Raw genomic sequence first — 27422 nt, 5'->3', positions numbered from 1 at the left:
TTAAATACACTTGGTTTTTCCTACGGCTCAGCGCAAGCGTTCTTGAGAGCTCTGAAGCTTTGTCTAATCGGATTCATTAACGAAGGATCCGGGAATTATGCGTTCATTGCTGGCTGCCATATTTTTGTGGAGTAAAGCATCTTTTGTGAAAGGTAAATTTACAATGAATCATGTGGTTCCAAACTGTAGCGTGTTCGTGTAGTGTGTGTTGTTTGACGTATCGATTGTAATGCAATAAGAAAACAGAAGATTCGACTTCGTATGTTTTTAAGACCCCTTTCTTGAGTAGATGCAGCTGAAACCGTCGTGCGGACTGCAAGACAGGGGAAAGCAACCATTTATTTGGAAGATGTGTGCTGTGGTTTGCGGAATCAGTCGGCCGCTGAAAGGATTGTGTTAGTCATTACATGTTCTAATTGATGGTTGATTAGTGATCGCAATTGTGTATTTTTCTTTTTACATGCGCAACCTTCGGAATTAAGTGGAGTGGGTGCGTAAGATGGTGGCAGTAGGGTTAGAGCCGCTACTTGAGGATATTTTTTTTGCAAGTGCAAGGTAAGGTAAACAAAACAGGTGCTGTCATAGTGAAAAGTTATTTCTTATAGTAGACGGTGAAGTTGTGAATGTTGAGTCGTCACATAAAATATTGTTATTACCTGAGTGCCACACCCACATTAAGATCTTAGGTAATTAGCAATTTCGACGAATGAACGAAAATACACAAATCAACAAAACTATATTGACGGAACGGATGTTGATATTTCAGCGAAGTTTTTTTTATTTTTAAAATTCTACTTTTGTCGTTTTTTAAATGGAGACTTCGAAATATGTGTCGAGTGTAATTACGAAAACAAAGTAATTAGTATTAGGTTATGTAGTGTGTCTTTCGAGATAAATCTTATGCGACCCTAAGACCGAGTTATTTTTATTTCAGACTTACCACAACAGAACAACAAAATATGAGTCAGGGTTTACATCGCAAGACAGGATAATTTATGGGGCAAGACAAGGTAACGTTTTTTAGCGTAATCCTAAATAAGATTGTGATCAATGGAAGTTTGTATTGATTTTGCTGTGTGATTACCCTTGCATTACTAGAGCATCTTGTTTTCCAGTGGTGACTGTGAAGCAGTCCCTTCCCTTAAGATTACATATGAAAGTGACAGTGCGTGCTCTGTGTTGATGCATGTTGATAAAAGTGCTTCTGTAGAGCTTCGATGTTTTTATTAATTTCGCTTTATACCCAACATTTGTGTGGAGTACTGTTGGGTTCGTGAGCTTATTATGCTATTATTGTTTCATTTTTAAATACTTTTTCTGTGAATTTGAAGGCAAGATATATATATCTTCATGATATATTATTTTCTTTTTTCTTTATGTTGTGACAGTTGGGCATGTTAATTGGACATGTACGTTTTAAAAATGCAAGTAAATTTAATTTCATACTGTAATTTAAAATTCTTCTACACATAAAATTTACACAAGGGGGTTGTAACTGAATGTATTTGCATTGACATTTATTTATTTTGCTCAACTAATGAAAATTTCAGTTTCAACGTTTATGCTCTGATAAACGGCAGTGAGGTTTTAAATAATTTGTAAGAAATAAGTTGAGCTTAACATCTGTCAAAACTTTTCAATTGTGGGATCTTAGTAGTGATAAGTACATTATGCATCTATTATCCATATGCACAGTAGAGCATGGCAAATAACAAGATATTAAACATGAATTCAGTATTGGTTGTACCGAAATAAAATTAGCACATTTATGGGAACCATTCATTGTGTCATAATAGCTCAGTAAATATGTTTGAAATATTTTTAGAATACTCTTATGTCCATAGGGCATTTTTTCCTGCCGTTATTTTTTTGTTATTTCACTTGGGTGTTGATAGTTTAGCCAAGGATCTGTTAAAAAGTTTTAGAACAAACTAGTTGGTATTTTGTTTGCGGCTTGTATATTTTTTTCCCCAAGCAATTTTTGATAATGTAATTCTATTAATATTCACAATTTAACTACAACAGTTATAGTTAAATCGTAACTGCATGAAAAGTGAACCCAAAATGTCCAATTCTCCGATGTAATTTTAATTGTGTGTAATTATATGTGACCGACTATATGAAGCTCGTCTGAAACTATCTGATATGTATTTGTATATATTTTTCTTACGGTTGTGATGTCAGCAGAAAGCTATGTCCAAAACACCACTACTACGTCTGTAACATTTTAACTATACTGTGCTGATTATTTTTTATCATCCCATTTATAAAAGCTTTATGATTGTTAGTATATCAGAAGTTTTCTTGTTTGCCTGTTCATTTCACAGAAATATGACAGCTATTAAATCTAGGAGTGTTCTATGTTTTTGTTACATCTGTAACAGTATATTTTTTGATGGCCAGAAAATTCACATTAATACTAAATTTCTAAGGTAAGATCATAGCTTTCATATGAATAATTTAAAGAAAACACAAGGTCAGAGTTCCCAAATGTTACACCCATAACTACAATATTGCCAAAAATTATCAGTGTGGTCTGCACTATAGCATTTTTCTGTAGCATTGATAACATTACATCTGATATTCAAGGAACATGTACAGTAAAATCACTCTAGTACGCATACTGAAGGGAAATGTTTTATCTTGAGAATTATGAGGAAACACTTTCACAATCAATACGTTTGTGTAGCTAAAAGACAGCTGTTGGCCAAAAACTGTAGATGTGTGTTCATAATATTTACTTGCGGATTTAGCTGTTGCCCTCTGATCATAGAAAAGTAATATTCTGTATTTTGAAGTTACATGTACTGTTTTGGGTGAATATATTTTGTTCCCAGTTGCTGCCAGAAATATTTCCAAGTGAGTAAGTGAACACTGTAAAAGCCAATTACATTTCTGTTCAATAATAACTTTTCCTCATATATTAAAATCTATAAAGATTACTACTTCCGTATGGTTCCAGCACCTCTCAGTCATTTATTTCGTCATTTTGACATTCGTACTTACATATTCTGCATTCAGAAAGATTCTTGAAGGTGGGATTTGGCTTCTTTCACGAAAATAATTTCAATTTTTCGTATGACGAGTAATTATTGTTCTTCCTTTTTTCGCTTCCGTAACACACAATATGGCGGGCGTATCTTGGCTAGTGTAGTGGATCATCAATGGGTATGCAGTGTTTCCAACCTGTAACCGAAAAATGCCCCACAAATCATTTCACGCATAGCCTCAAAAACCATTCACGGTAAGGTTAGGTTAGCCAAACAGTTAAAATTTTGGGTCCTTGTAATATCAGGAATGTATATTTCGTTTCTTCATCTTCTTGCAAAACAACGACATGGTTGGAAACACTGACAGGCGGTTACGTCATCGCAACATCCAGTTCACGGAAAAAATAAGAGCAACAGCAATTGTGCGTCGGAAAGATATTTTTCTTGAAAAACACACAAATTCCCGGTCAAATACATTCCACAACGAAAGAAAATACCTACACGAACTTTCAAAATGCTACAGAAACTCATTCACGTAAGTAGTTTCTTCTGTAAAAATGAAGAAATCCGTTGGTACCAAATGTAAGTGTTACCCTATATAGTATTGAGAGAGATCATACAATATTTTCCTTCATGACTAGAACCATGCTATTTTTTTTCTTTTACGTGTATGTGTCATTTTTGCTCAGTTCTGTTAACATGTTTATTCCCCTGTAAATGCTTTGGAAGAAGAAATATGCTACAGTGCTGAAATTTTAGAAATGATCTTCCATATTTTCAGGGAATTTTTGTTGTTTGTATCCAGGGTAGGCGTTGCAAATGTTCTGAAAAAATAGCAGAAATTGAGACCTTTCATGTCTCACATACATGGATAGCGATAGTACTGTGCTCAAATGTAGTACTGTTTTGGTTAAATTTCAATTTTTTTTTTCATTAGAACACTGCCATCATGACATTTTTAAAAAGCTTGTAACCAAGGTGGATTAATTTAAATCAGGTGATTTTTTAAAAAAATCACTGATTTAAGTCACTCTAAATAAATAATTTATAGAATAATGTACATAAGCATTTTGTAGATATCAGAATCACTTTTGGTGAAAGTATGTTACCCTTGTAATCATTTAATGGTGAGGAAAAGAAAGGAAATAAAATATATGTACTGATGGCATGAAGCTCATATGAAAGGAAATGTACGCACAGGATTTCTTTTGATTTAAAATTCAATAATTTTATGGGTAAAAAAGCAAACATTTTGTGTAGAAAAATATAAAAAATACTAATCATGTTAAACCATAAATAGTGTCAATATCATTAAACTGTAAATAAATATGGCAGCTGATATCTTTTGAACTATCATTAAAAAATCTCCAAAATTCGGGTACAAAGAAAGACTATAAACAATATTTAAGTTAAGATTTTAAGTTACAATTATAGAGTACATGTTTTAGTTTCACTGGAAGAAAAGTTACTGAAATTATTATCAGTTCCATTAACAGACTCAACAAACATGTCCATAGTAGTTACAGTATCAGAAACAGAAAAATGTATGTTTACGTGTATTTTTTTCCCTTTAATCAAACTGTTCCAAATATTTTACAGTGGCCATTTCCTAGAAAAAGCCTTCCTGTAAGAAACATATATCTATGTGCATAGTGCCATAAACCATGCAAGCAATTTTATGCATATTTTTTTAAAAAATAAAATTAATTTTTTAAAAAAATAAAAATCATAATTTTTATCCACCCTGCTTGTAACTCTCTTCATGCACAATTTTAATTTTGGCGCTTGTAGTATTTTTTTTTGTAAAAGTTAAGTAATAATGCTTGCAGTATCATTTGCATAGAATGCACATATATATATATATATATATTATGACCTTGCTAAGCAATTTTTATCCTGCCTCAGTGGACGACTAACAATCCGGTTTTAGGTTCTGTTCTGGCATAAGTGTTTCTTTGTAAGTATCTCTTTATCATCCAACCTCATCATGAGTGGCAGAAAAGCAGTTAAAATGAGGAAAATATAGGGTGTGTCAGAAATATTTTCGTTTTTAAAAGTATTAAAATAAATACTTTTTTGTATAAAGTTAAATTTATTACCAAAAGAGAGCTTAAACATTAGTCTTGAACTAAAGTTTTCGATCACTTGCTGATGCGAGGATCCTCACTAACAGACTAGCACACACGGTCAACGTTTCTGTTCGACCTTGTTAACCTTCAACATTTTCAAACTTTCTCACCCAATATTTAATTAAATTTGCGCTTGGGACGTCTCTCATTCCTGCCAAATTATAATGATGCCGGTACAAATGACCTGCAACAACATAAGAATCATTATTTTTATAAAACGCACAAAAACAAAAAGCACATTGCTGCCCTGTAAAGCGCTCCATGGCAACTAAATATTAACAATGTAGCCAAACGTTTGCGATCTATCTAATTTCTCCGTCGGTGGAGGCACATAGTGGTTCGAATTCCACTTTAAACTGTAGGTCCAGTCTCGATTAGCCTTACTCTGCATAAAGTGGACTTAAAACATCAAATCAATCAATCCTTTCTCCGTAATGTGCGAATTGTCCCAGAGGGTGGACCATCCTTTACAAGTTATTCATCTCTGGCAGAACAAGGACATTGTTGGATATGTATTATTACCATGGGGTCAAATATCATTTTGTGGAGACAAGCATTTTACACTAACTCACCAATTGTAAATTGATGCGGTCCTGGTTAAAAAGTACACATTTTTCTGTGAATTTAGCATGTTAGCTTTGGTTTAACTGCAGTAAATTTTTAATACTAACAAATGATTTTCATGGCAGTCAGATTTATTTCTGTGAAGTGTCATCCACAACTGCTCAGGTTAATTTTTTTTTTATGTGCTTTCCAAGGTATCCTGAATCACTTTCATTTTTCAATATTCCTTCTCTCTATTTTGTTGTTCTGTTGCTAATTTTCAAACTAATTAATTTGTAGTGTATTTGTGCAATGTTTAAATGTCATATATTAATTTACATTGCCTATTTCTCAAACATAATGTGACACATGAATGCTCTGGCCTTGAAAATGGGGCATTACAATATATAAATTTGTTTCTCCTTACTTACGCTCAAAGCAACATGGTTTTCTTCCTGGTAGCTCCTGTCACATGCACTGAAATGTTTTTCAAATAATTCACAATTAGATGTAATATATTTGATCTGGTCAAAGCCTTTGATACTGTTAGTCACAGTCTTCTGTTTCAGAAATTATGCAATAGATTCAACATTCATGGCAAATTTCTAACCCTTCTCGCAGATGGCCAACAACATGTCGTTCTTCCAGGAACTGTGTCTCACTTTCTTTCTGTCCTCTCTGGAGTTCCACAGGGTAGTGTTCTAGGACCTCTATTGTTCATATTATCCATTGACGATCTTGCCGACCCCCTCACAGCTCCCTCTGGTAATTACCTTCTTTTCACAGATGACTGTAAAATTTTCAGAGAAATCTCCACTTCCAACGATACTCATCTTCAGAATGACATAACAACATTTACTTCCTGGGGTCTGACATGGGACCTTACATTACATCCTGAAAAGTGTACTACTCTCACCATCTCTCTCAAAAAGAACCTGTTAGTCACCTTACTCCATCTCTGGCAATAACATCAAAGCAGTCAGTATCTTCTGACAAAGACTTAGGCATTGTTTTCGACGAAAAGCTCGCATTTGGGGAACATATTACATACAACACAAAAAAGGCTATGCGTCTCTTGGGTTTGCTGTATCGTAAATTAGTGACATCTCAGCCCTCACCTTATACTTCGTCATTCATTTCCCCAATAATAATAGAATACTGCTCTCCAGTCTGATCCATTACTTGTCCCACTCAGCTTTCTAGAATCGATTCAGTCTTTCACTTCTTCCTGGTTATAGTTCGTTACAGGGTTTCCTCATTATGCAATTTTTCATCTCCGCATCTCTTGTCTTTCCTGATCTTACAGACTGCATACAGTCCATCCAGCCAGGGAAGACAAAATTACCTGGAAAGGTCTATTCCAAACGCGAGAGGGGATGCAGGCAGAAGCACCAGCCAAACTACACTGTGATATTTTGTTTATATAGATTTGCTTGCTTTCATTTTTATTCTGAACCCTTCCATAATTTAAAACATATCTCTACTTACTTCAGTGATGTTTCCACAGCAAACAATTTTCACGGAACCCTTACTTTCTCAAAATGCCATTGCTGCCACAGACCGGAAACGTAAGCCTTTTTATATGGGTCAACTTTAAGCCAAAAATTTCATAGAGGGAGAGATACTATCATGGTGGCGAGCATACCATCATATTTCTGCTTGAAAAACAACGTATTTTGAAGATTGTGAGTCATTGCACCACACAAGATTGTAATTTTTAAGTTTACTATATAACTCTACATATTACACTCCACAAGTGAGTACAAATAATTTCTTTACAAAAATAAAAACTTAACAAATTCTACAATGCATCTCCGCCATATTTCTAGCTCCAGGACTATGCACGGCTTCAAACAAAAGCTCGTTTTCAGTCTGTTTTTTCTGCCCTCACCCCTATTTTGACACTGAACAAGTCCAGTTGGCGCATGCACACTTCTGTCCATGGTTTTGGCTAAGGCAGCCGGACTGTATCAGCACCATGTGCAGAATGATTTCAATTATTTATACAAAATTATCAATGGCAAAATTCGCTGCAACAGACTCCTTTAGGAATTCCGCTTTAGAGTACCTATGCGCACAGCACGAGCTTATTTTACACAAAAAACCTATACTTGAAATTCAAAAAAGATCTATTTTACAGACTTGCCACACAATACAATGATGTCTCATCAAGTATCATATATTTTCCTCCGAGTTTGCCTTTCAGTCTTCTATGAGAAGAAACGTTTGTAAATAATATCAATAATAATATCTTTTACTTATTTTTTGTTAATTTGCTATTCATTTTTGTGTTATTCTGTTACTTTTAATTATTATTTTGCTTTTTCATTGTTGACAATTTCAGTGTAAAATGGCCATCTGTGCTGTATCTGGAATTTTCTCAATAAATAAATAAATCAACTTGAGTCACTAAACTGTGGCTTTTGACAATAATCACAAATGTTATCACCATCCAAATAATTATTTTCAATGGGACCTCATATAGAACTCTGAACATGGGTAATCGTTAGCGTGAGGCGCAAGGTTGGCATTTTGCCCAGGTTTTTTCGAAAAAACCCAACCTAGGTGGGTTTTTCAGATAAAACCCGGGCAAAACTTTTTTTTCAGGTTATGTTTATAAATATATATATATATTTTAAAAATGAAATACATTTTTCTCTCATAGTAATATATTGGAACACTCAATTTGTATTGTTTTATTTCACTGACTCAAAACTATTTAATATTTTCTGTTAACATAGATAAGAATTGACAGTCAAGGTCTCCCACCTTGTAATGATTAAACAAAATATATGCATAACCCGTCCCGCAACATACCATTGAGGGCCTAGGCTTACGTACTGACTGACTGCCAGCCGGCCGCACTCCCACCTGATCGTACTCTGAAGTGGAAGATTATGCAACCAGCCTCAAATTTCTGGGTGGGGGGGGGGGGGGCTAAAGGCAGCCGGAGTTTGGTTGTGATCCCATCACCTCCAAAATGGCAGAGATCAAGAATATGTCTGGCCGTACCCCCATATTCCCTGAATGTGCTTTTATGGCACGGTGCTATATGCACGGGACCTTTACTTTTACAACATACGGTAGCTGCACACACACACTCTTTTAAATTTTCTTCAATACAGTTTGTTTACAGTTGTCTTTTCTCATCATATTTTTGATCTTTTCAAGTTTAAATATCTCCTCCATGTATTAACCATGCCAAAATTATAAGGCTGACATATTTAATTGTCTTGACTGATTTCATCCAAATGGAATACCATATCCATCTCCAAAAATATCTGGTTGCTATGAAACTAACAGTTCCCATGAACAAAACATTAGTAACCCCAATTTGGATCCCATTTTATTTTTTAAATAAAATATTTGTCAAGCCATAGCTTACGAAATGCCCTAAAATATTTCTCTTTTTTCTAAATGTCCAAAAATGTAGTTTAGGCAAATATTTGAAAGCGGCATCAGAATTTGGAGCTACCTCAGAATATGAAAAATCAATTTTTCATCCACCATCTTGAAATGCTTTCAACATATGCAAAATTAAATCATTCCCTGGGTGTATCTAGTTGCGACATGAATTTCAGCTTAAGAACTCTAAATTTGCTACAGATATCTCAAAATTGGTGACTTTCCCCCACCCTTCCTAAACCACACACTATATTACAGAGTTTTTATTTCAAAAACCTCAAGCTCAAGTAATGTGCTAACATAGCTGAGACTTGGTTTTCTTAATCTATGAAAATCTAACCTCAAATATTTGCATAACTTAAAGCTCTCCCAAGGCATGTTAAATCAGTCTGTTGTTCACCATCTTTAAACATAGTGGCCATTTTTTCTCAAATACAATATGACACCAATCCTTTAAGTTATCTTGTAACTCAAAAAATTGCAACTCAAAAACTTTGCACTTAATGCAAAATGTATGTTGGCCCGACCCTGTGGCCGAGTGGTTAGCACATCGTGCTGCGACGCCAAGGGTCCCAGGTTCGAATCCTGGTCGGGCTTGGTTGTTTGTGAATGTCCATTCATCAATTTCATCATTTCATCACTCATCCCCATCTTTGCAAATTAGCCAAGAGGCACAAAACGCGAAGTAAAATAAACTAAATCAATCAAATCAAGCAAAATGTATGTTTGCGATTTTACCACCACTCCTCTCCTAAACTATGAAATATAATTTTAAAAGTTTTACTGGAAAATTGCGGACCGACAAATTTATGCTTAGTTCCTTATACTCCGAAAATGCGTTGTAGACAGTTTTGGGGAAAAAGAGAGCATGGTATAGAGCGTGCATGCAACATAAGGAAAATCAGTTTTTGACTCACCATCTTGAAACATGTTGTTCATTTTCACTCACATGTAATGCCATTGCAGTCTGTCAGGTTTTCTAGCTGCAGGAACATGTTATCATGGTCACTAAATAGATGACTTGTCTTTCTTTGCCATCTACCCCACCCATGCTCCTCCTAAATCGTGCATTTTGTTTCGATACTTTTATTGTGAATTTACAGTGCAGGTAATGTCACAATGCCCCTGAAAGTTTTATGCACAAAGCTCGAAATTGTAGTATCTGAAAACGTTTGAAAATGTCAAAAATGGTCAAAATATGAAAATATACGTATGCATTGTATTTACTTGAGTACCCCATACCCCTTATTTTTAAGAAAAAAATTAATTTGTGGTATATTATGAGTGCTCGACTTCTTGGATATAAAGCTCCTAACAACAAATAACATTTATCCTACATGGGTAAGGAACTCATAACTAGACCTCGGATTTTAGGTTTTTAACCTATTTTCCTTTACTGGTATGTAAGAAATAATAAGTTATGCCAGCGTTTCGTTAAAAAATGCAACAATTGAGGAAGTTTTGTAGTGCCTAAAAAACCTATTTTGCTTGTTAGAACCTATTTTAGGTTTATGCACCTAAATCAAGCCTCTTGTTATGTATTTTTAAAGGTTTTACAGGATTTTTATGTCGCATAGAGGCATTTGTTTGGTCACAAACAAATTCAATGACGAACGTGTTTGAAACGACCTCTCTGTGGATTTCAGTTCCTCCAAGTGCATGGTGATTTTTCAAATATCTGGTGCCACTGTTACCTGTACTAACCAAAGTAGTCTGATCTGTGTGGTCTTACTCACTTTTGCATCACATTGGTGCTTTGTGGCATTCATGCCTTGCAAACTAACATTTCAGCATTGAAGTTTGCACCACTCACTATGTTTTTGTTAAAATACTATTTTCAGCATAGAAGATAATCCTTACAGACAAAATTGCTGAGTTTGACTGTGGATAACATGAAAAAATATTGTTGCTTAACTATTGATTGGTAGAGTTGGTGTTTTAAGTCCACTTTATGCACAGTAAGGCTAATCAGGACTGGACCTACAGTTTAAAGTGAGATCCAAACCAGCATGTGCCTTGAACCCGGGACCCCTTGATTGCAAGGCGACGACAATACCACTGTGCCATCGGGGAGGCTACATTGTTGCCTAACTAATGGCGAAGAGTGGTTTTTGAAAGCAAGTCCTGCCATTGCCGTAGGGTTAGGCAACACACATAACATTATGCAAAATAGTGCGTATTCCAGGATATAGGTGTCCCATTTTCATTGCTGGTGACTATACCTAATCAGCATTTTTCAGGAATTTTGAACTATTTTAAGCTTTTTTTTTTAACCTACTTCAGGATTTTTGGAGCCTAACTTTAGATTTTTAGGTACTATTTTAGGATTTTTAGGTACTATTTTAGGAACCTAAAAGCACACTTTTTAGAACCTAAAAATTCGAGGTCTACTCATAACGTTCAATCAATGCACTGAACTGGAGGGAGGGAGGGAGGGGTCTCAGGCATTGGAAAGAAAACAACATACTAAATTTTGAGAAATGAAACGAATCATTTGAAAAGTGTTTGGTTTAATTATACCACAGTTAACTTTATTCTACTTTCACGACATTTCATTGAAATGAACTCATTCTCAATTTTTATCCACCCTTTAAACAGCACCGTCAGCCAGCCCTGTGGTTGACATTTTATCCTGCTCTAAAGTTTCTGAGTTTGAGTATCCTGTTAATGCATGTTCTTTGTGAGTGTCCTTTCATCAATTCCCTATAATCATCATTCATCCTTATTTCCACGATTAACGAAAAGTGACAGGAAAGCTAGATAAAATGATAATTATTTAAGAAGACAGTTTTCTTTCCAGCATCTCTCTACAGGTTGCTCTCTTGTCTCTACAGTGTAGACTTCCCTGTATTTTTGCAACAAAAGGTCCAACAGGAAATGCCCTATAACCTGAACCTTATGGTTTCTAAAATTCTGCATATTTTCAATTTTTTTCAAAATTGGGTGACTGGCATTTCATGTCCTCAGAGAGTGGACTTTTGTCGTGCTTCCCTACAAATGTGGTCCATCCAGCATCCATAGGGCTAGTGCTAGAAGTGATTTTCCAGATTTTTTGGCCCATAAGATGGCAACACTGCTCTGATTATACATAGTTATTATTTTTTCCCCAAGAGGTATTAGCCTATTTTCAATGAAAGTTTGCATGGTTGTAGCAATATACCACTGCTGCATACTATGTGTTTCATTCAATTTGTTCTTCTGTGGTAGCCACAGGGGCATGCCGAGTACCATTGTTTGGGAAAAAATTTAAGAAATCCATCTTCTTCCTTCAACTTTCATCATTGAGAGGCATTATGTACAAATTTCACCTCTGCTAAAAGCCCTGCCATTCCGGAAAAAAAAATCAGTTTCATCTCTATTTGACAATTAGTTATTGAACTATGGTTTTTTGTACTTCGCGGCAAGTTTGAAAAGTTCCCGCTTGAAAAATCCTCTCCAAAAAGGCTTCCATCCGCTAAAGGAATTTTTGTGCTTCCTGATGGATAAATGGTAATGCCATCTTCTTGTAATCAAGGAATCCTGGATGCTGATCCCACTTTCAACTGTAGACCCAGCCACAGTTAACCTATCTGACCATGAAGTGGACTTAGAACAAACTTTGAATTGTGGAAATTATTTGTAAATTCACATGAGTTTTTCTCATGAAGATAGGAACAAATAGAATGTTAGAGACAATAATCAAAGCATGCATAACTAACCATTTCAAAATATTGTTTGTTTTAGCTGTTTAATGCTTGTTTTGTGTAGCCAGTGACCTATGAGAATTTTTCTTTAGAAGTAAACAAAAGTTGTCTTTTTGAGGAAGCCCGCCATAAATGTATACACTGTGTGGCAGAAAAGAGTTATAATTTTGTTTACAAATATATACAAATGCTCATGCATTTATATGTAACAGCACCTGCTTGGATTCTAGTAACTTGCTGTGTTTTGTTCACATTAGAATAGATGCATATGCTTGCCAATGGAACAGGAAATCACTGAGGGAACCTGTTAGCTGCCTTTTTGTTCATACAAAATGGCATGCTCCAAGAAATTGAGTGTATCAGAGAGTGAATAGACTTTTGTGTGTATTTTCTTGCCATGATATTTGCACAGTTATAATTTCCTATACGAAAATCTAGGTTATGCATTTAGGGTGATATCTTTTATATTTGACTTCTTTTTTCATCTTGTTCCTGACAGTTTTCATTATACCTTTTCACTGGAGACACTTTACTAATATTATGTCAGAGTGAATTTTTGTCGTAATTTGGTGTGTCTAAAGGCACTCGGTTATCAACCTCTCTTCCATGTTGTACTCTCTGGGATGCATTTTTGCAGGCTAAACAAGGCTCTTGCACCTTGATCCACATCCGGGATAATTCTTTCTCCCTGTAGAGTTTTGTGTTGCATCATCCGTATGTGTTCGCCCCTTCGTTGATCTTAGCAACAGTGTGCTATGATGCCAGGGGTCCCTGGGTTTGAATCCCAGCCTGACCATCGGTGTTCGTTGTGATTATCGTTCATCACTCATACTCATTTTTATGATTAGCAAAAAGTGACATAAAAGAATCTAAATCAAAAAATCCAACACATGCTGATGTTCAAATTGCTTCACCAATCCTCGTTAAAAAAACAATAGATTTACAGTCACGGACAATCATGGGTTGTAATGATTCGATTGAAAGTCAGTGGAGTTGATACAAGCCAGAAGTGTCAATGACTACATTCATGTCTTATCAGTGAAATGTAACAAGTAAAACTGAGTCTCTCAAAGATGCTGACCAAGGCAGTATTTATTTAATTTTAAAAATGCTTTACACGTGACGTTTCCACCCTACATAAGGTCTTATTCAGACTAAGAAATGTATTTGTGTATTTTGACATGCACCTTTGCTGGTCCTCTACGGCCTATGAATGACCAGTCACTCGTGTAGGATTTATACCTTTCTTTTAGCTAGAATTTAAAGGTTATGGAATTTTCTTCCAAATAAGTTTGATTTATTGTCCTTTATGCACAATTATAATAAAACTTATCCACTGGCAATCCTGGATCAGGTTGACAGATGCAGATCTGTTGGGGTACGGGCAGTTCTCCCTCAAAGGTTAACCTGTGATACCAGCCTCGTGGCAACTGGGTAAGAAAGTCCAACAAGTACAGAAATCTGGTCCCTTTTTATACCGGATGGTTGTTGACAAAATACCAAGAAAACTTGCTTCATATTTACACGTATCCATGGATTTACATAAAATTATTAAAGTTGTAAATTACATACCTTCTTAAAATATTTTCCAAAGATTGGAAATTAATTCAAGAATGTTCGGATTTCGTGCAGGGCACAGATAATGATTGGTACGTGCAGATGTTGAGCTGCTGCTTTACAAATGGAAGCATGACCAGATTCGACTGGGGTGACACAATTTGGTGGAACAATTGATGGTTCATATCTTTGTTTATACAGTATGTAACATTCTTATTCGTACACACGGATTTTCAAAGAAAATCCTTTAATATCTGAAAGGAAATACACTCCTTTGCAATTGTTTCTTTACAATTCAATAACTAATATCATTAGGAACATAGAATCTTACCCAAATTCTGTATAACTAATGACAATAACAAATAAATGAAACTGAAAGAGAAACATGCCATTTTGTACAACTTTTCTATTCGTACACTTAATAATACAAAAGAAAAAAGTATATTCAGAGCAAATTGACTGACAGTTCTAATACTTTGATGCATATCCTTTGGCTTTAATTACTGCTTGACACCTGTTCTTCATAGAATTAACCAGTTTCCGACATGTTTCAGAGCTTATTTTATTCCACTCGGTTTGCACAACAGTTTTCAACTCTTGTTTGGACTTGACGCCTGCTTTATGGACTCGCCTCTTCAAAATTGCCCATAAATGCTCAATGGGATTTAAGTCTGGACTGTGAGCTGGTGTTTGTAGTAGTTTGGACACATTCCATATTAGCCAATTCATGTTAACTCGCGCCTTATGCTTACTGTCATTGTCTTGTTGGAATCTGTAGATTGGCGGCATATCCATTTTTTGGGCATTCTGCTTTACATTTTTCTTCAATATGTCCAAATAGACTATGCATCCATGATATCATCAATAAACTGGATGGTACCAACACGTTTGGATGACATACAGCCCCAAATTATTAATGACCCACCACCGTGTTTAAATGTTGGAACTGTGTTAATGTGATCATTGTCTTTATTTGATTTTCTCCAGACCCTATTTCTCCCATCTGACCGGTATATATTAATCTTGGACTCGTTTGACCATATGACACTATCCCAAAATTCCTGGTCCTTGTGGATGTGCTCTTTCGCGAATGAAAGTCTATTCCTGCGATTCACCTTATTTACATACGGCCTCTTTCGTGGTATTCTGCCATGATATCCATGCTTCCACAAGGCACGTCGGACAGTTTAATTGGACATCATCTTGCCAGTAATATTTTCTACTAACGGTCGTAACTGAGGAGCACTTAGTCGGGGGTTTTCTCGCACTCTTTTTAAAATAAAGCGTTCATCACGTTTATTCAACCGTCTCTCTTTTGGTTTTCTCACCACATTCTCTGTTGAACCTTCCTCTCTAAATTTGTTTACTATGTATTGAACTGTGGAGAGTGATTTATTGACTGTTTGTCCAATTTTTCTTAATGAATAACCTCTAAGAGCGAAATTTATAATAACATCCTTCAGATCGGAACTAAGTTCCTTCACCTTGCCCATTTCGAACAAGCTGATAGACGATAGGCCTACAACAATACCTACGCCAGCATTCTGCTTGACGGGGAGCGCACCTGCATGTTCTAACTTGTTCCAAAGTTGCAAACTGCACGAAATCGCCCGAATAGCAGTGGCGCTCTATGCAAGGGAGATTGAAACTCTTGCCTGTACGAATAACAATGTTGCATGAAACAGCGTGTTTTTCTCTTTTCACACAAATTATATGCTCTGTTTATATACTTTGAGCATACATTTTTATTGACATTTGTTGGTGAAACATTCATTAACATTAATTTCCAGGTACATATGAAAATGATTATATTTACTATTAGATATGACATTTTTTCCTCAGAAATTCTATGTGTACGAATAACAATGTTACATACTGTAATAGTAGCCTTCTTTAGTATAGGACATATGCTATCTGTACTATCTTCTTCATTGCAAGGGGCATCATAATTGTTTCCACTGTTATTACCATCAAATATCTAAAGGACATAATTTGTTGATTTTTTTTTAAACTTACGTATTTCTTTATCAACTTTCATATCTAGGTTCTCCAGCAACTGTATTGCACAATCACCTGCAATAGGTGAAAAAAGAAAATAACATTGTTATTTATGCATCATAAATCATTTATCCCCTAGTTCTGGTTTTAAAAAAAAGCAACAAGGAACAAAAACAAAGAACTTATTTTTGGAATGCACATTGACACTTTCATGTTCCTTTGTAAAGTAAAGAAGTCAAGAAGAATGTAAGAAATTATACTTGTGGTCAAGAAATTTTGCTGTCACAATGGCTGTTTGATTTAATTTATTTTACTTCCCCTTTGGCTAATTGCGAAGATGAGGATTGAATGGTGATAAGATAAAATGGATGAAGGGACAATCATATGACAACACGAGCCCACATAATATTATGCTGCCAAATGCAGTCCAGGGTTTATTAATAGATAAAGCAAGTGTAATTATCTTGTGAAATACAGTTTTCATTTTCATTTTAACCGGCCTTTTGGTAGGAGTTTTTCATTATATATATATTTTTTTATTCCTAATTTCCAACTTTACCTAAGTTGGTGTTTAATAAATAAAGTTTTAAGAAAAATGAAAAAAGGTCAAGAAAAAGTCATGCAAATGTGGGAATTTTGGGGTTGTTATCTTAGTAGACACCTTGTGACAGCAACAAAATACACAACCCACATAAGCTTTGCAGTCCATCCTGAAGCACAAACCCTCGTTGCTGAAAAAGTACCCATACCCACATGATTGTGAATTCCTGGCAGGAAAGAGTTTTATATGTGGTGCATTTCCATGAGCATCATAGTGCTAACGTTGCAGGATGTCATTTTTTGAGTTCTTCGCCTTGTAAGGGTGTGAATTGTTCAGCTCGCAACTTCATTACCGGAGTTCCAGTGCCTAACCATGAGTGTTTCTTTGTAAGCCTTCATTCACCAGCTTCATCTAAGCATCTCTTGTAGCCAAAAGGTTCTTCCAACCTTTACCCTGAGCTATCCAAAACTAAACTTTTCTGCTAGACCTTTATCTGCAAAGAACTATCCTTTTCTGCCAACTTAACTCTGGATATTCATAAGAGCAGATCAAAACATATTCTTGCAATAGGTCTATAATACACAAAATGTTCCAACACGTGGACAACAAAAATTACAGCTCTGATATTGCAGTCAGTGGTGTGCGGTGACATTTTCTATTGGGGAAGCAGATCCCGAAAAATTAAGAAAACCAAGAATTCATTGCTTCTACATGGTACGTTATACTGAGAAAAAAATTAGCACTTTACCTGATACTGTTTCCATAACATCTCTAAGGAGATGAATGTCCTGGTGCAGTTGTTCATTTTTTCGAATTTCAGTTGGTCTGTTGTCAAACATATTTGATGCAACAGATAATTGCGGATGATTGAAACAATTTTCAAGATTTTCACACATTGCAATATTCACAAATCCACTTTGGCACCACGTAGTTCTTTCCGTACTAAATAGTAATCAATGGCAACACTAAAGTTCTTGAAGCAAATAAATAGAAATTCACCTGCCTGAAAAACCATAACTTTTCATCTCACAAAGCACTTGAAAAACCGTGACTGCGGCCAGCAAGTTTTACCATGTCTATTTGGGGGATGGGTCAATGGACATATTAGCTGTCTTAATAGACTGAATGCTCGGAAATGTTTATCTTCACATATAATATGTCAGCAATAATATTTTTGTGTTTCTTCTGTGTTTTGAAACTTTATAGTTCATTTATGAATATAAATTTTAATTAGCTTGGTGGATATGCTACATCGCTGACAGTATACAGCGCACTCGGACACTTATCGTGCAGTTTGCAACACTGAGGCCATCAACCGACTGAAACGATGGCACTCTGGCTTTTTTTTCAGCACTTGCCCATTGGGAAACAAAATTTCCCCCTCCATTGTGTACCGTCCCATTGGATCCTTCAAGGTCGCCCGTTGATTTCTAGGAGCCTGTGATGTTACACAAATGTTACATGCCGCGAGAGGGTGTTGATGGCCCCAGATCCAAAAACGACGATCCTTGGAGGCTTGCAGGTTGATATTCTGTTGAGGCAACCCGTGAGAAATAATGAAAAACCAATAGTTAAAGAATTAATTTGTAACAGTTATGCTGTGTACCACCTCTGCTGACATTGCTGTACCAGAGTGCACGTGCATGGTTGCAGTATAAGTTGCCGTCCGACGAGAATGTGGAAAAAGATCAAGATGTTGCTTTCGTGGATTTTTTTGTCAATATTTTCCTTGATAACTTCTTGTTAACTTGTTTTCAGTTTATATAAAGCTTCATTTTGTGTATAAAACTGTGAAAAGTAGTTTTCATTGGAAATATGTTTTAATAAAAAAACTCAAATTTGTTCATCCTTGCATTTCTTTTTTAAGTCAGCTAATTCTGAATATCCGGAAGTATTTTTCTTTATAATGCAGAAGTTGTTATTTTTAGTAACTTGGTGTTAATTTTCTTCTAATTAACCAGGTTTATTTAGATATTGGAAGAAATTCTTTATCTTATAAATACTTTTGTGCATGTTTTACATAGCTTCTTTGTTTAGGTTAACTTTTTTTGATGAGGTCGAATGATGACAGGCACACTTATCCAGGCCAAGACCCAAACTGGGAAATTTTGGAGGCCATCCATCGGGGAGGCCGAAGACACTTTACTTTGATGAGTCATGTACATATAAACCACAACCTTCCATATTACTTTGAGGAGACATCTCAAACCCTGCTTTAGCCACTCAATGTACAATCGTGAAACAGTGCACCACATGTGCTGGTAGAACCGTATGATCACCACCCATTCAGGCTCAGACAGTTGCACGTCAGCAGCACTGGAGGACATTGTATGAATATTAAAATCGATCGCTCTTAAGTGTCAATCCTAACTAACTCTGACATCCTGGAGCATTGACCAATGCAAATATAATCATCCGTGGCACATTGTTTTCTCCAGTAATCTTATTTCAATTTGACTTCATTTCACCAAAGCAGATCTGCCTGCCCAGACTTCCAAACAAGGTGGAGCCTGAGTCACCCCTACATAATCCTCCCAGGTATTCTGTTTTCTCTTCCATTTGTGATCTGGCTGCCTTACCCAATTGCATCCCGTGTTTGGGACATACAACCAAATAGCAAAAATATATGCTTACCTGAATATGGAGACAGAACAGGTCTCTGAAATGTTTGGTGTATATGTAAAGAACAAAGTACAGTGGTTTGTTTAGCCTTATAATACGACTTTGTACATATGGTGTACAGTCACGGACACTGCCGGCTTGTAATGAATACATTGATTTTCAATGGAATTGTTACAAGCCGGCAGTGTCCGTGACTGTACCAACAGGTATTTCCATCCGATATGACACAGTATGGCATACGTATGAAGATTCAGTGCTGGCTCGCTCCCACTTTAAATGTACATGAACAAACACTGACGATTGCGCTTGCCCAGGAAGGCCTGTTGAGACAATCGCTCAGAAAAATGTGGACAAGGTGCATGATTTGTTGATAACACACAGAAAGTTATTGGGTAGCTAGATTGAAGACATTAGGTATTCCAAAGACAACAGTTGATCCTATTCTGAGAAGGTACTTGGAACTGAGAAAAGTTGCTGCCTGTTGAGTGCCAAAACTTTTGACTGCAGATCAACAGGCAGTGAGACAAACAACATCTACCTCTTTGGAGTCCAATAGCTTTCATTTGATGATTTCTGACAATGGATGAGACCTGGTCCTATCACATGAATTCACTTCACCCCAGAGACCAAGCAACAGTTAGCAGTGGAAGCACCCCAGTTCTCCCTCCATTAAAGAAGGCCAAGGCTGTTCCTTCTGCAGAGAACATGGTGTCTGTTGGGATTCTGAAGGTGTATTCCTTCTAGATTTCCAGAAGAAGAGTCGCACCATAACGAGGGATAACCTTGTGAAGCAACTACAAGGGGCTATCAAGAAGAAGAGGAGAGGGAAGTTGTCATTTAATCAGGACAATGCTTCAAGTCCCAGATCACTCGTTGCCATGGCATCATTCATGAATATTCATGAATCTGGGATTCAGTTGGTACCACAATCCCCCTATTCACCAGACCTGGCCTTAAAAAACTAACTGTTTGGTACGCATTTCAAGTCTGATAATAATGTCGTGTATGGCCACCTCATGTTTTTACACCCTTGATAAAGCCTTTCATGCGAAGGACATAAATGCATTGGAACAACATTGGAGAAATTGTGTAGAACCCAGGGGAATACATTGAAAAATAAAGTGAAAGTTTTTTATATTGTGTGCATCATAGTCAGTCAACTTTTGGGACAACCCTTGTATTTTTCTTATATATTTGCAAAAGAAATAAAGAATTGCTTACGAGGGCCGCACTGAAAGTTTCAGGAATCGGGTACTGGCAACTATGCAATCTGTTATATTTCGTTATATTTATAAACGGTGATGTTAGTCGAATATAAATACAAGGACAGATGTAACATGGATTCTTTTTCGGTTCAGGATAGAAGTTTGAAGTGAGGTGTTTGTAAAAAAAAATGGAATTAACAAGACAGAACTTACGTGCCATGATTTATTATGATCTTCGGCAAGGTTTAACACAGCAACATTGTGTTACTCGAATGATTGAAACTTTTCACGAAGATGCCCCATCAAAGACGACAATTTATAGCTGGTTTCAAGAATTCAGATGCGGCCGGGTTAACCTTAGTGATGAAATTCGTGAAGGCCGCCCATCGACAGCCATTGTGCCAGAAAACATTGATGCAGTTCGTGAACTAATCAACAGTGATCGACACGTGACTTATCACAAAGTTCAGGGTTCCTTAGGTATTGGCATGAGTCAAGTACAAACAATTTTGCACAATCATTTAGGTGTGAAAAAGAATTGTGCCCGTTGGATGCCACACAATTTAACAAAAGCACAAAAAGAAGACCGTGGGATCATCAAATCTTGTGTTTAACATCGTCACAGGCGATGAATCATGGATTTACTCTTATGAACCTGAAATAGCTACAATCTGCTGTGTGGGTGTTCCAGGATGAGCCTAAACCAACGATAATTGTTCGTGCACGCAGTGTGTCGAAAAAAAATGGTTGCCTCCTTTTTCGGTAAATCAAGTCACATTGCGACTGTTGCACTAGAGAATCGTAGAACAGTCAATGCAGAATGGTATACCACAATTTGCCTGCCACAAGTACTCCACGTGCTCAGAACTTCAAACCCCAATCGTCGAATCATTCTGCATCACAACAATGCCAGCTCGCACACAGCATCTGACACAAGGAACTTTCTGGATCATGAACAAGTTGAACTAATTACTCATCCAGCTTATTCACCTGACTTAGCCCCATGTGACTTTTTTTGTTCCCAACAATCAAGAACAAGTTGCGTGGTCAGCGATTTTTCACTCCCGAAGAGGCTATCGAAGCATACGAAATGCATGTCTCGCAGGTACCAACTTCAGACTGGCATAACTGTTTCAACAATTGGTTCCATTGAATGAAACAGTGCATTGCTGTAAAGGGTGAATATTTTGAAAAGCAATAAAAAATTGATGTACTTTCATTCTTCTTCTTTGTCAATTTCCCGAAACTTTCAGTGCGGCCCTCGTATTGTTTTGTTTCTCCCAGTTCATTTGCATTCTTAAGGAAAAAATATTTAACTTTTTGTGTTCTACAAATGAATATTTTTTTTTGCAGGTATATGTTTACAGATGAAAATGTGTGACTCCCTGGACATTAACTGCTGTATCAACATCAAGGACATAAACTGAAAATGAGCCCAAAACTGGTATGTGGATATTGTTTTCATGCCTTAATAGTAGATCAGCAGGTTGCTTCCATTTTAAGATGTTTATGAGATTTGTTTTAAGTCTACTTTATGGCTGGTTAGCCCAGCCAGGAGGACATACAATTTAAAGTGGGATCTGAACCTCTATGTGCGTCCACTGGGTATTGAACCCAGGACCCCTTAATTACAAGTGATGGCATTACCACTACACCATCAGAAAAGTGCATTGAATTTGTTTATCATATTTGCACGACATTTTACTTGAAAAAATAATAATCTATATTTGATCTTTTTTATCATGCTGGAAATTAGTTGAGACTATATAGCCAGAAGTCCTCCGTGGGCATGCGGTCTAAGACGCTGTGCTTCGGGCTCCGACTGCGGGATGGCATGAGTTCGAGTCTGCCTGGGTTCAGTCTCTGGTTTCTCAGCCTGTGCATAGGGCCAGTGGCAACCCACCATCGTGAGGAAATTGGGGAGCTACGAGTGAGTAGCGTAACCTGGTCTCGGAAATCTCCTACAACGGCTGGGGGTTCGACGTGTTAACCCCACGTCACCCCAATTCTGGTTGAAGATCTCCACATCTCTAGGTAGGATCGTGGGAGAGAGACTGGCAGTCTGGAGATAGGCCCAGGCACTTTCAAGGGATGTCGAGCCATGGGTTATTTATAATTTAGCCAGAAAGACATCTGATTCGTAGGTAGATAGCCTAAACTTCTATATGTAGATTTTTTTTTCCTAATAGTTATTGTCGGAATAACAAACCTGTCTCAGTACTGAGTCTTTTGAGAATATCTTGTTTTGAAGAAACTTGCTGATATTCAGAATACTTGGAGGAAAAATCTGATCTACAATTACACTATATTGCCAATAATGACCAGACGCCCCCTGAACTGTATGGAGGATCACCCTTACGTGTTGCCTTTATTCATTGTTGTCCACTAAACCTTTGTGCATCAGCCCCTTAAGGGTCAATGCAGATGTTGTTATTGAGTTGGGTTAATTGTATGTTGCTTTTCTGCCACTTTTGACTAATCACAATGATTTGGTTGAATGGCGAAATGATGAGATGGATGAAGGGACAATCATAAACTTGTATAGACGATGCAACAATTGCTACAGAGGATTATCCTGGCTGCAGCTCCAGGTGCCAGAGCCTCGTTAGTCTGCAAATGAAGTCCAGGGTGTATTAGATGGAAGTGATGTTGACATTTGGCTGCTTACACCCTGCCAGTTGTTATTGATTGATGTTATGTCACTCTAAAGACTGACTCCCATCACTGCTATTATCTGGCTTTCTAGGCTGGCACCCTACATTTTGAGTCAACACTAAAATTTTTGAGCTTCCACTTAGGAACTTATCTGGGTCAGTCACACCAGAAGGGAGAGTAATCATTATTCAACCGTGTGGGTTGATTGATTGAATTGAAAACTGTGGGTGTGTCAGCACGTAGGCTATTTTGCACCATTCACATTATACGTGGCCCAGCCCCTTACCATAACTAAAAAAAAAACATGTGGCTGAGGACTAAAATATTATTAGCTGGTTAAAAGCTGAGGCTGTAAAGGGGCACTCAGCACATAAAAGAACAAAACACAGAACAGCACACATGCACAGTCAGTGTGTTATTCAAATTCAGTACTGAAAAGAATAATTAATATTTCGATTTTGCTTATGGAAGTTTTCATTACCTTGTTTAAAGTAATGAGTGCAGTATGTGTTTTTTTTAACATTTGTGTGGTTTCTGTATCAGAATAATAAACACACCATTATAATTTTTTTCATCTTTGCTAGCTGAATTTAAAATCTGTGGTGGTGAATGGTTGGTTGATTTGGTGTTTTAAGTCAACTTTATACACAGTCAGGCTAATCAGGACTTAACCTACCGTTTAAAGTGCAATCCGAATCACTATGTGCCTCCACCGGGTATCAAACCCGGGACCCCTTGATTACAAGGCGACGACGCTACCTCTGCACCATCGGGGAGACCCCTGTGGTGGTATGGTAGAGTCGACCATGTATTAGAATGCATAGGTATTCATGCTGTAACCAGTTGAGCCTCCTTTACGAAGGTCACTAAAGCACAAGAATTAATTACTTTTAATTCAATCTTGTATTAATGAATAATTTTTTTTTCTTAAATCATATTTCAAAATGTGTATCTTTACCTTAGTTGGATTCAAGGTTTTCTCAGATCATATTTGTTAAAAAAAGAAAGAAAGCTGATTCCTGAGGAAAACAGGCTGGTGCAAAAACAAAATGCATAAATTACAAGAGAGAATTTGAATAATTCGATAAAACCCATTGTTTGGTGGTTTAAACTGCTGAAACAAGGGGAAATAAGCAATTAAGTGCGAATATATTTTTTTTTTCTTGTATAAGTCATTCACCCCATTTTAGAGTGGGCTTTACAGTAGTCAGCCAGCATCTGAAAATACAGTTGTTTCGTGTGCATCAGATTATAATTTTTTTATGTTGTAAATAATTTTACTTTGAAACCATAGATTAAAGTGATCAAAGTAGTCTTCACTCAAAGTATTTTTAAGTTTGTTGGAGAAAAAATAAATTTGCCACAATTAATTATTTAATCCATTGCCAAAGATTTTGCATTGAATCATATTTTCGATTAATGGCATAACTTGCTAAAAGGACCATGTTAGGAAATTTAAATATGTAAGTTATGCTAGTAAATATGTTTGAAATTCATGAAACAACAGGGAAGGAGCAAAAAAGAAACATAAAAAAGTATACAAGATGCAACAAAAACTGCAAGAAATAATTAAATATGACCTAAAAGGCATAAAAATGCAAATTAAAGAACAATGTTTTCTGGTTGTAACGAAGGGAAACTGACTACTATCAGGTTTCTCATTATATAGATGATTTTTCATCAATTTCTGAACCCTAGTAATAACATAAGATTCACGTGAAAGGTAATTTTGAACGTGGAGCGGGTGTATTGTGATGAGGTCAGTTTTAGTTCTGACACAAGTCATTACACTACAATGAACTTGCTCGAAAGTTTACATAGCATTTTTTTCTTTCTTCAGGCTGGTTGAAAAGTGCGTGTTGAACTGACATGGCTTCACAACAACACTATAGCCTACGGTGGAACAATCATCAAAATCACATCCTCAATGCTTTCGATACACTTCTTCAAAATGAAACGCTTGTTGACGTGACGTTGGTATGTGAGGAAACAAGTGTCAGAGCCCACAAAGTAGTGCTGTCCGCCTGCAGGTGAGTCTGTTAAACTGAAGTAATTTAAAAATAAACTTATTTACCATATTATTATGAATAAAACATAAGTAAGACAGGGGTGTGTACTCACTGGGAATTTCTTGAATTCCGTGAATTAAGCATGAATTATTGGCTCCGGGAATGATGCATGAATTTTTCTCTGTAGACGTGAAAAATTGCAACTTTTATTAATCCAAATCTCATTGAATTTATACATATTTATAAATGCCCTGAGGCAAGTTTTTCACAGTGTAGCTGTTATTTTTATCAAGGAAGAAAAAGAAAACTGCGTGGAAAATAAAACAGAATTCTATGAATCCATTAACTTTGTTAGTGTCCTTTGCAGAACAATCAGCTGACATGGAGGATTGTTGCAAGATAAGATATCTTGAAGTTAATTAGGTAAACTTGAGTATGAAATTATTGTACAGTTATAATTTTTTTGTAGATTAAAATATATACCATAACATTTGTGACTTGTGCTTGTAGATGTATTTTGAGTCTCAGTATGTGAAATGGCAAATGTAAGCTACAGACCTCAAATTAAATGTTTTAAATATACCGTACGATTAAATTGAATTAGAATTTTTGGATACATTGCAATCACACAGACCCCTCTATAATGTTAATATATTTTTTGTGTGTACGTGTGTGGGTAGTGAGAGGCGGTAATACATAAGGTTGAAATTGAGAAAACGTCTGCTTGTACCCCTTGAATTTTTAGGGAAATTCACGTTGAAAACCGGGAATTATACTTGAGTGGCCGTCCTGTAAGAGCACAGAAGAGAAAACTGAAAATAAAAGAATAAAACTGGGCAAAAGAGTAAGAGAAGTGTTATGTTAATAACTATACATTGTCAAGTAATGTTTGTATTTCCTGGTGATGGTACTAGGTGGATTTATTTATTGCCTCGTTGAGAACACATCCTGCAAAATATTGGATATTCTATGGAACAAATGTCGGAAAAAAAGCACAGTAACTTCCGTGATGAAGCAGTGTGGATACTTGTACTAAGGTTGCTTTCAGATAAGTTAACTATTACAAGGCAACCTTTGTATACAGGAATGGTGCCACACCCACCTTGTATAGGCTTGTCAACTATGATGCCCATGGAAAATATTAATTTCTCCTGGATGTCTGTTTTTCAGGCTTTCATTTTTGCCTCTCCACAAACTTGCCACTTTTGAATTTGTGTCAATATGACATGTGAAGGAAGTACTAAAAGAATCGTATCCAGACAATCAAACTGAGTATTTGCCGTTCTTTGAGTGACCTCGCCAATATTGTTCATCTCTCCTACATTCGCAACAGTAACACACCTGAGTAGAGATTATATCGCTTACTTGTTGCAAACTGATTTGTGAAAAACTGTCAGTTCTTCCCGAATGCCAGCTGAGAGGTGTGTAGAACTGTATTCCAGTTCTGCTCGGTTAACGTTAAGTGCTACATTCTGATGCAATTCTATTTCAAGTCGGACCCTGTGGCCGAGTGGTTAGCACATCACGATGCGATGCCAAGGGTCCCGGGTTTGAATCCTGCTCGAGTTTGGTTTGTGCATGTCCATTCATCCATTTCATCATGCATCCCCATCTTCGCAAATTAGCCAAGAGGCACAAAACGCGAAGTAAAATAAACTAAATCAATTAAAAAAAATATCAAAAATTCTATTTCAATTCAGGCTTATTTGTCAGTGTGAAGCCGCTTGCATTTGTCATTCTTTTTACATTTCGTAATTTCGCTTTGGCAGTCAGTTTTCCCACTTGATTGAACTAATTTTGAAAGTCAAATGGAATAAAACACACATCATTGCAACTCAGCTGAAAACGGCACCGTATGAACCTGCTTGTATAACAATACCCACAATTCAGTAAATCAATTCACGCTCCATCCACAGAAAGTACATACCTTGACGATATATAGAATATGTGCAACAGAAGCCCACACAGATAATGTACTGATATTTCTACACCACTCAATTGGTTGAAGAAACTGTGTGTGAGGCATCTGTGAAATGGCATTTGGCAAATAAATTGGTTTTGCCCACCTTAAATCCTCATTGATGT

The 27422-nt window shown here is 36.5% G+C and overlaps 1 protein-coding gene across 8 annotated transcripts in view; it reads left to right on the top strand.

The window, feature by feature from the left end:
• LOC146003283 (protein jim lovell-like) overlaps positions 1 to 27422 on the top strand; it is a 204396-nt gene that overhangs the window by 130268 nt on the left and 46706 nt on the right. For 5 of the 8 annotated variants that reach the window (XM_083141517.1, XM_083141518.1, XM_083141511.1 and 2 more), the window contains exons 2-4: positions 935 to 1010; positions 22027 to 22117; positions 25169 to 25358. In XM_083141517.1, coding sequence (XP_082997643.1) covers positions 25198 to 25358 — 161 coding nt within the window. In that variant the 5' untranslated portion in view covers positions 935 to 1010; positions 22027 to 22117; positions 25169 to 25197. The other 3 variants (XM_083141512.1, XM_083141514.1, XM_083141516.1) reach the window with 3 other exon arrangements.

This window comes from Lepisma saccharinum, chromosome 20, assembly GCF_977018435.1.
Source record: "Lepisma saccharinum chromosome 20, izLepSacc3.1, whole genome shotgun sequence".
NCBI classification, from domain to species: Eukaryota; Metazoa; Arthropoda; class Insecta; order Zygentoma; family Lepismatidae; genus Lepisma; species Lepisma saccharinum.
Note: the sequence above shows the minus strand (reverse complement) of the source record. Positions and strands in the feature narration are given on the sequence as shown.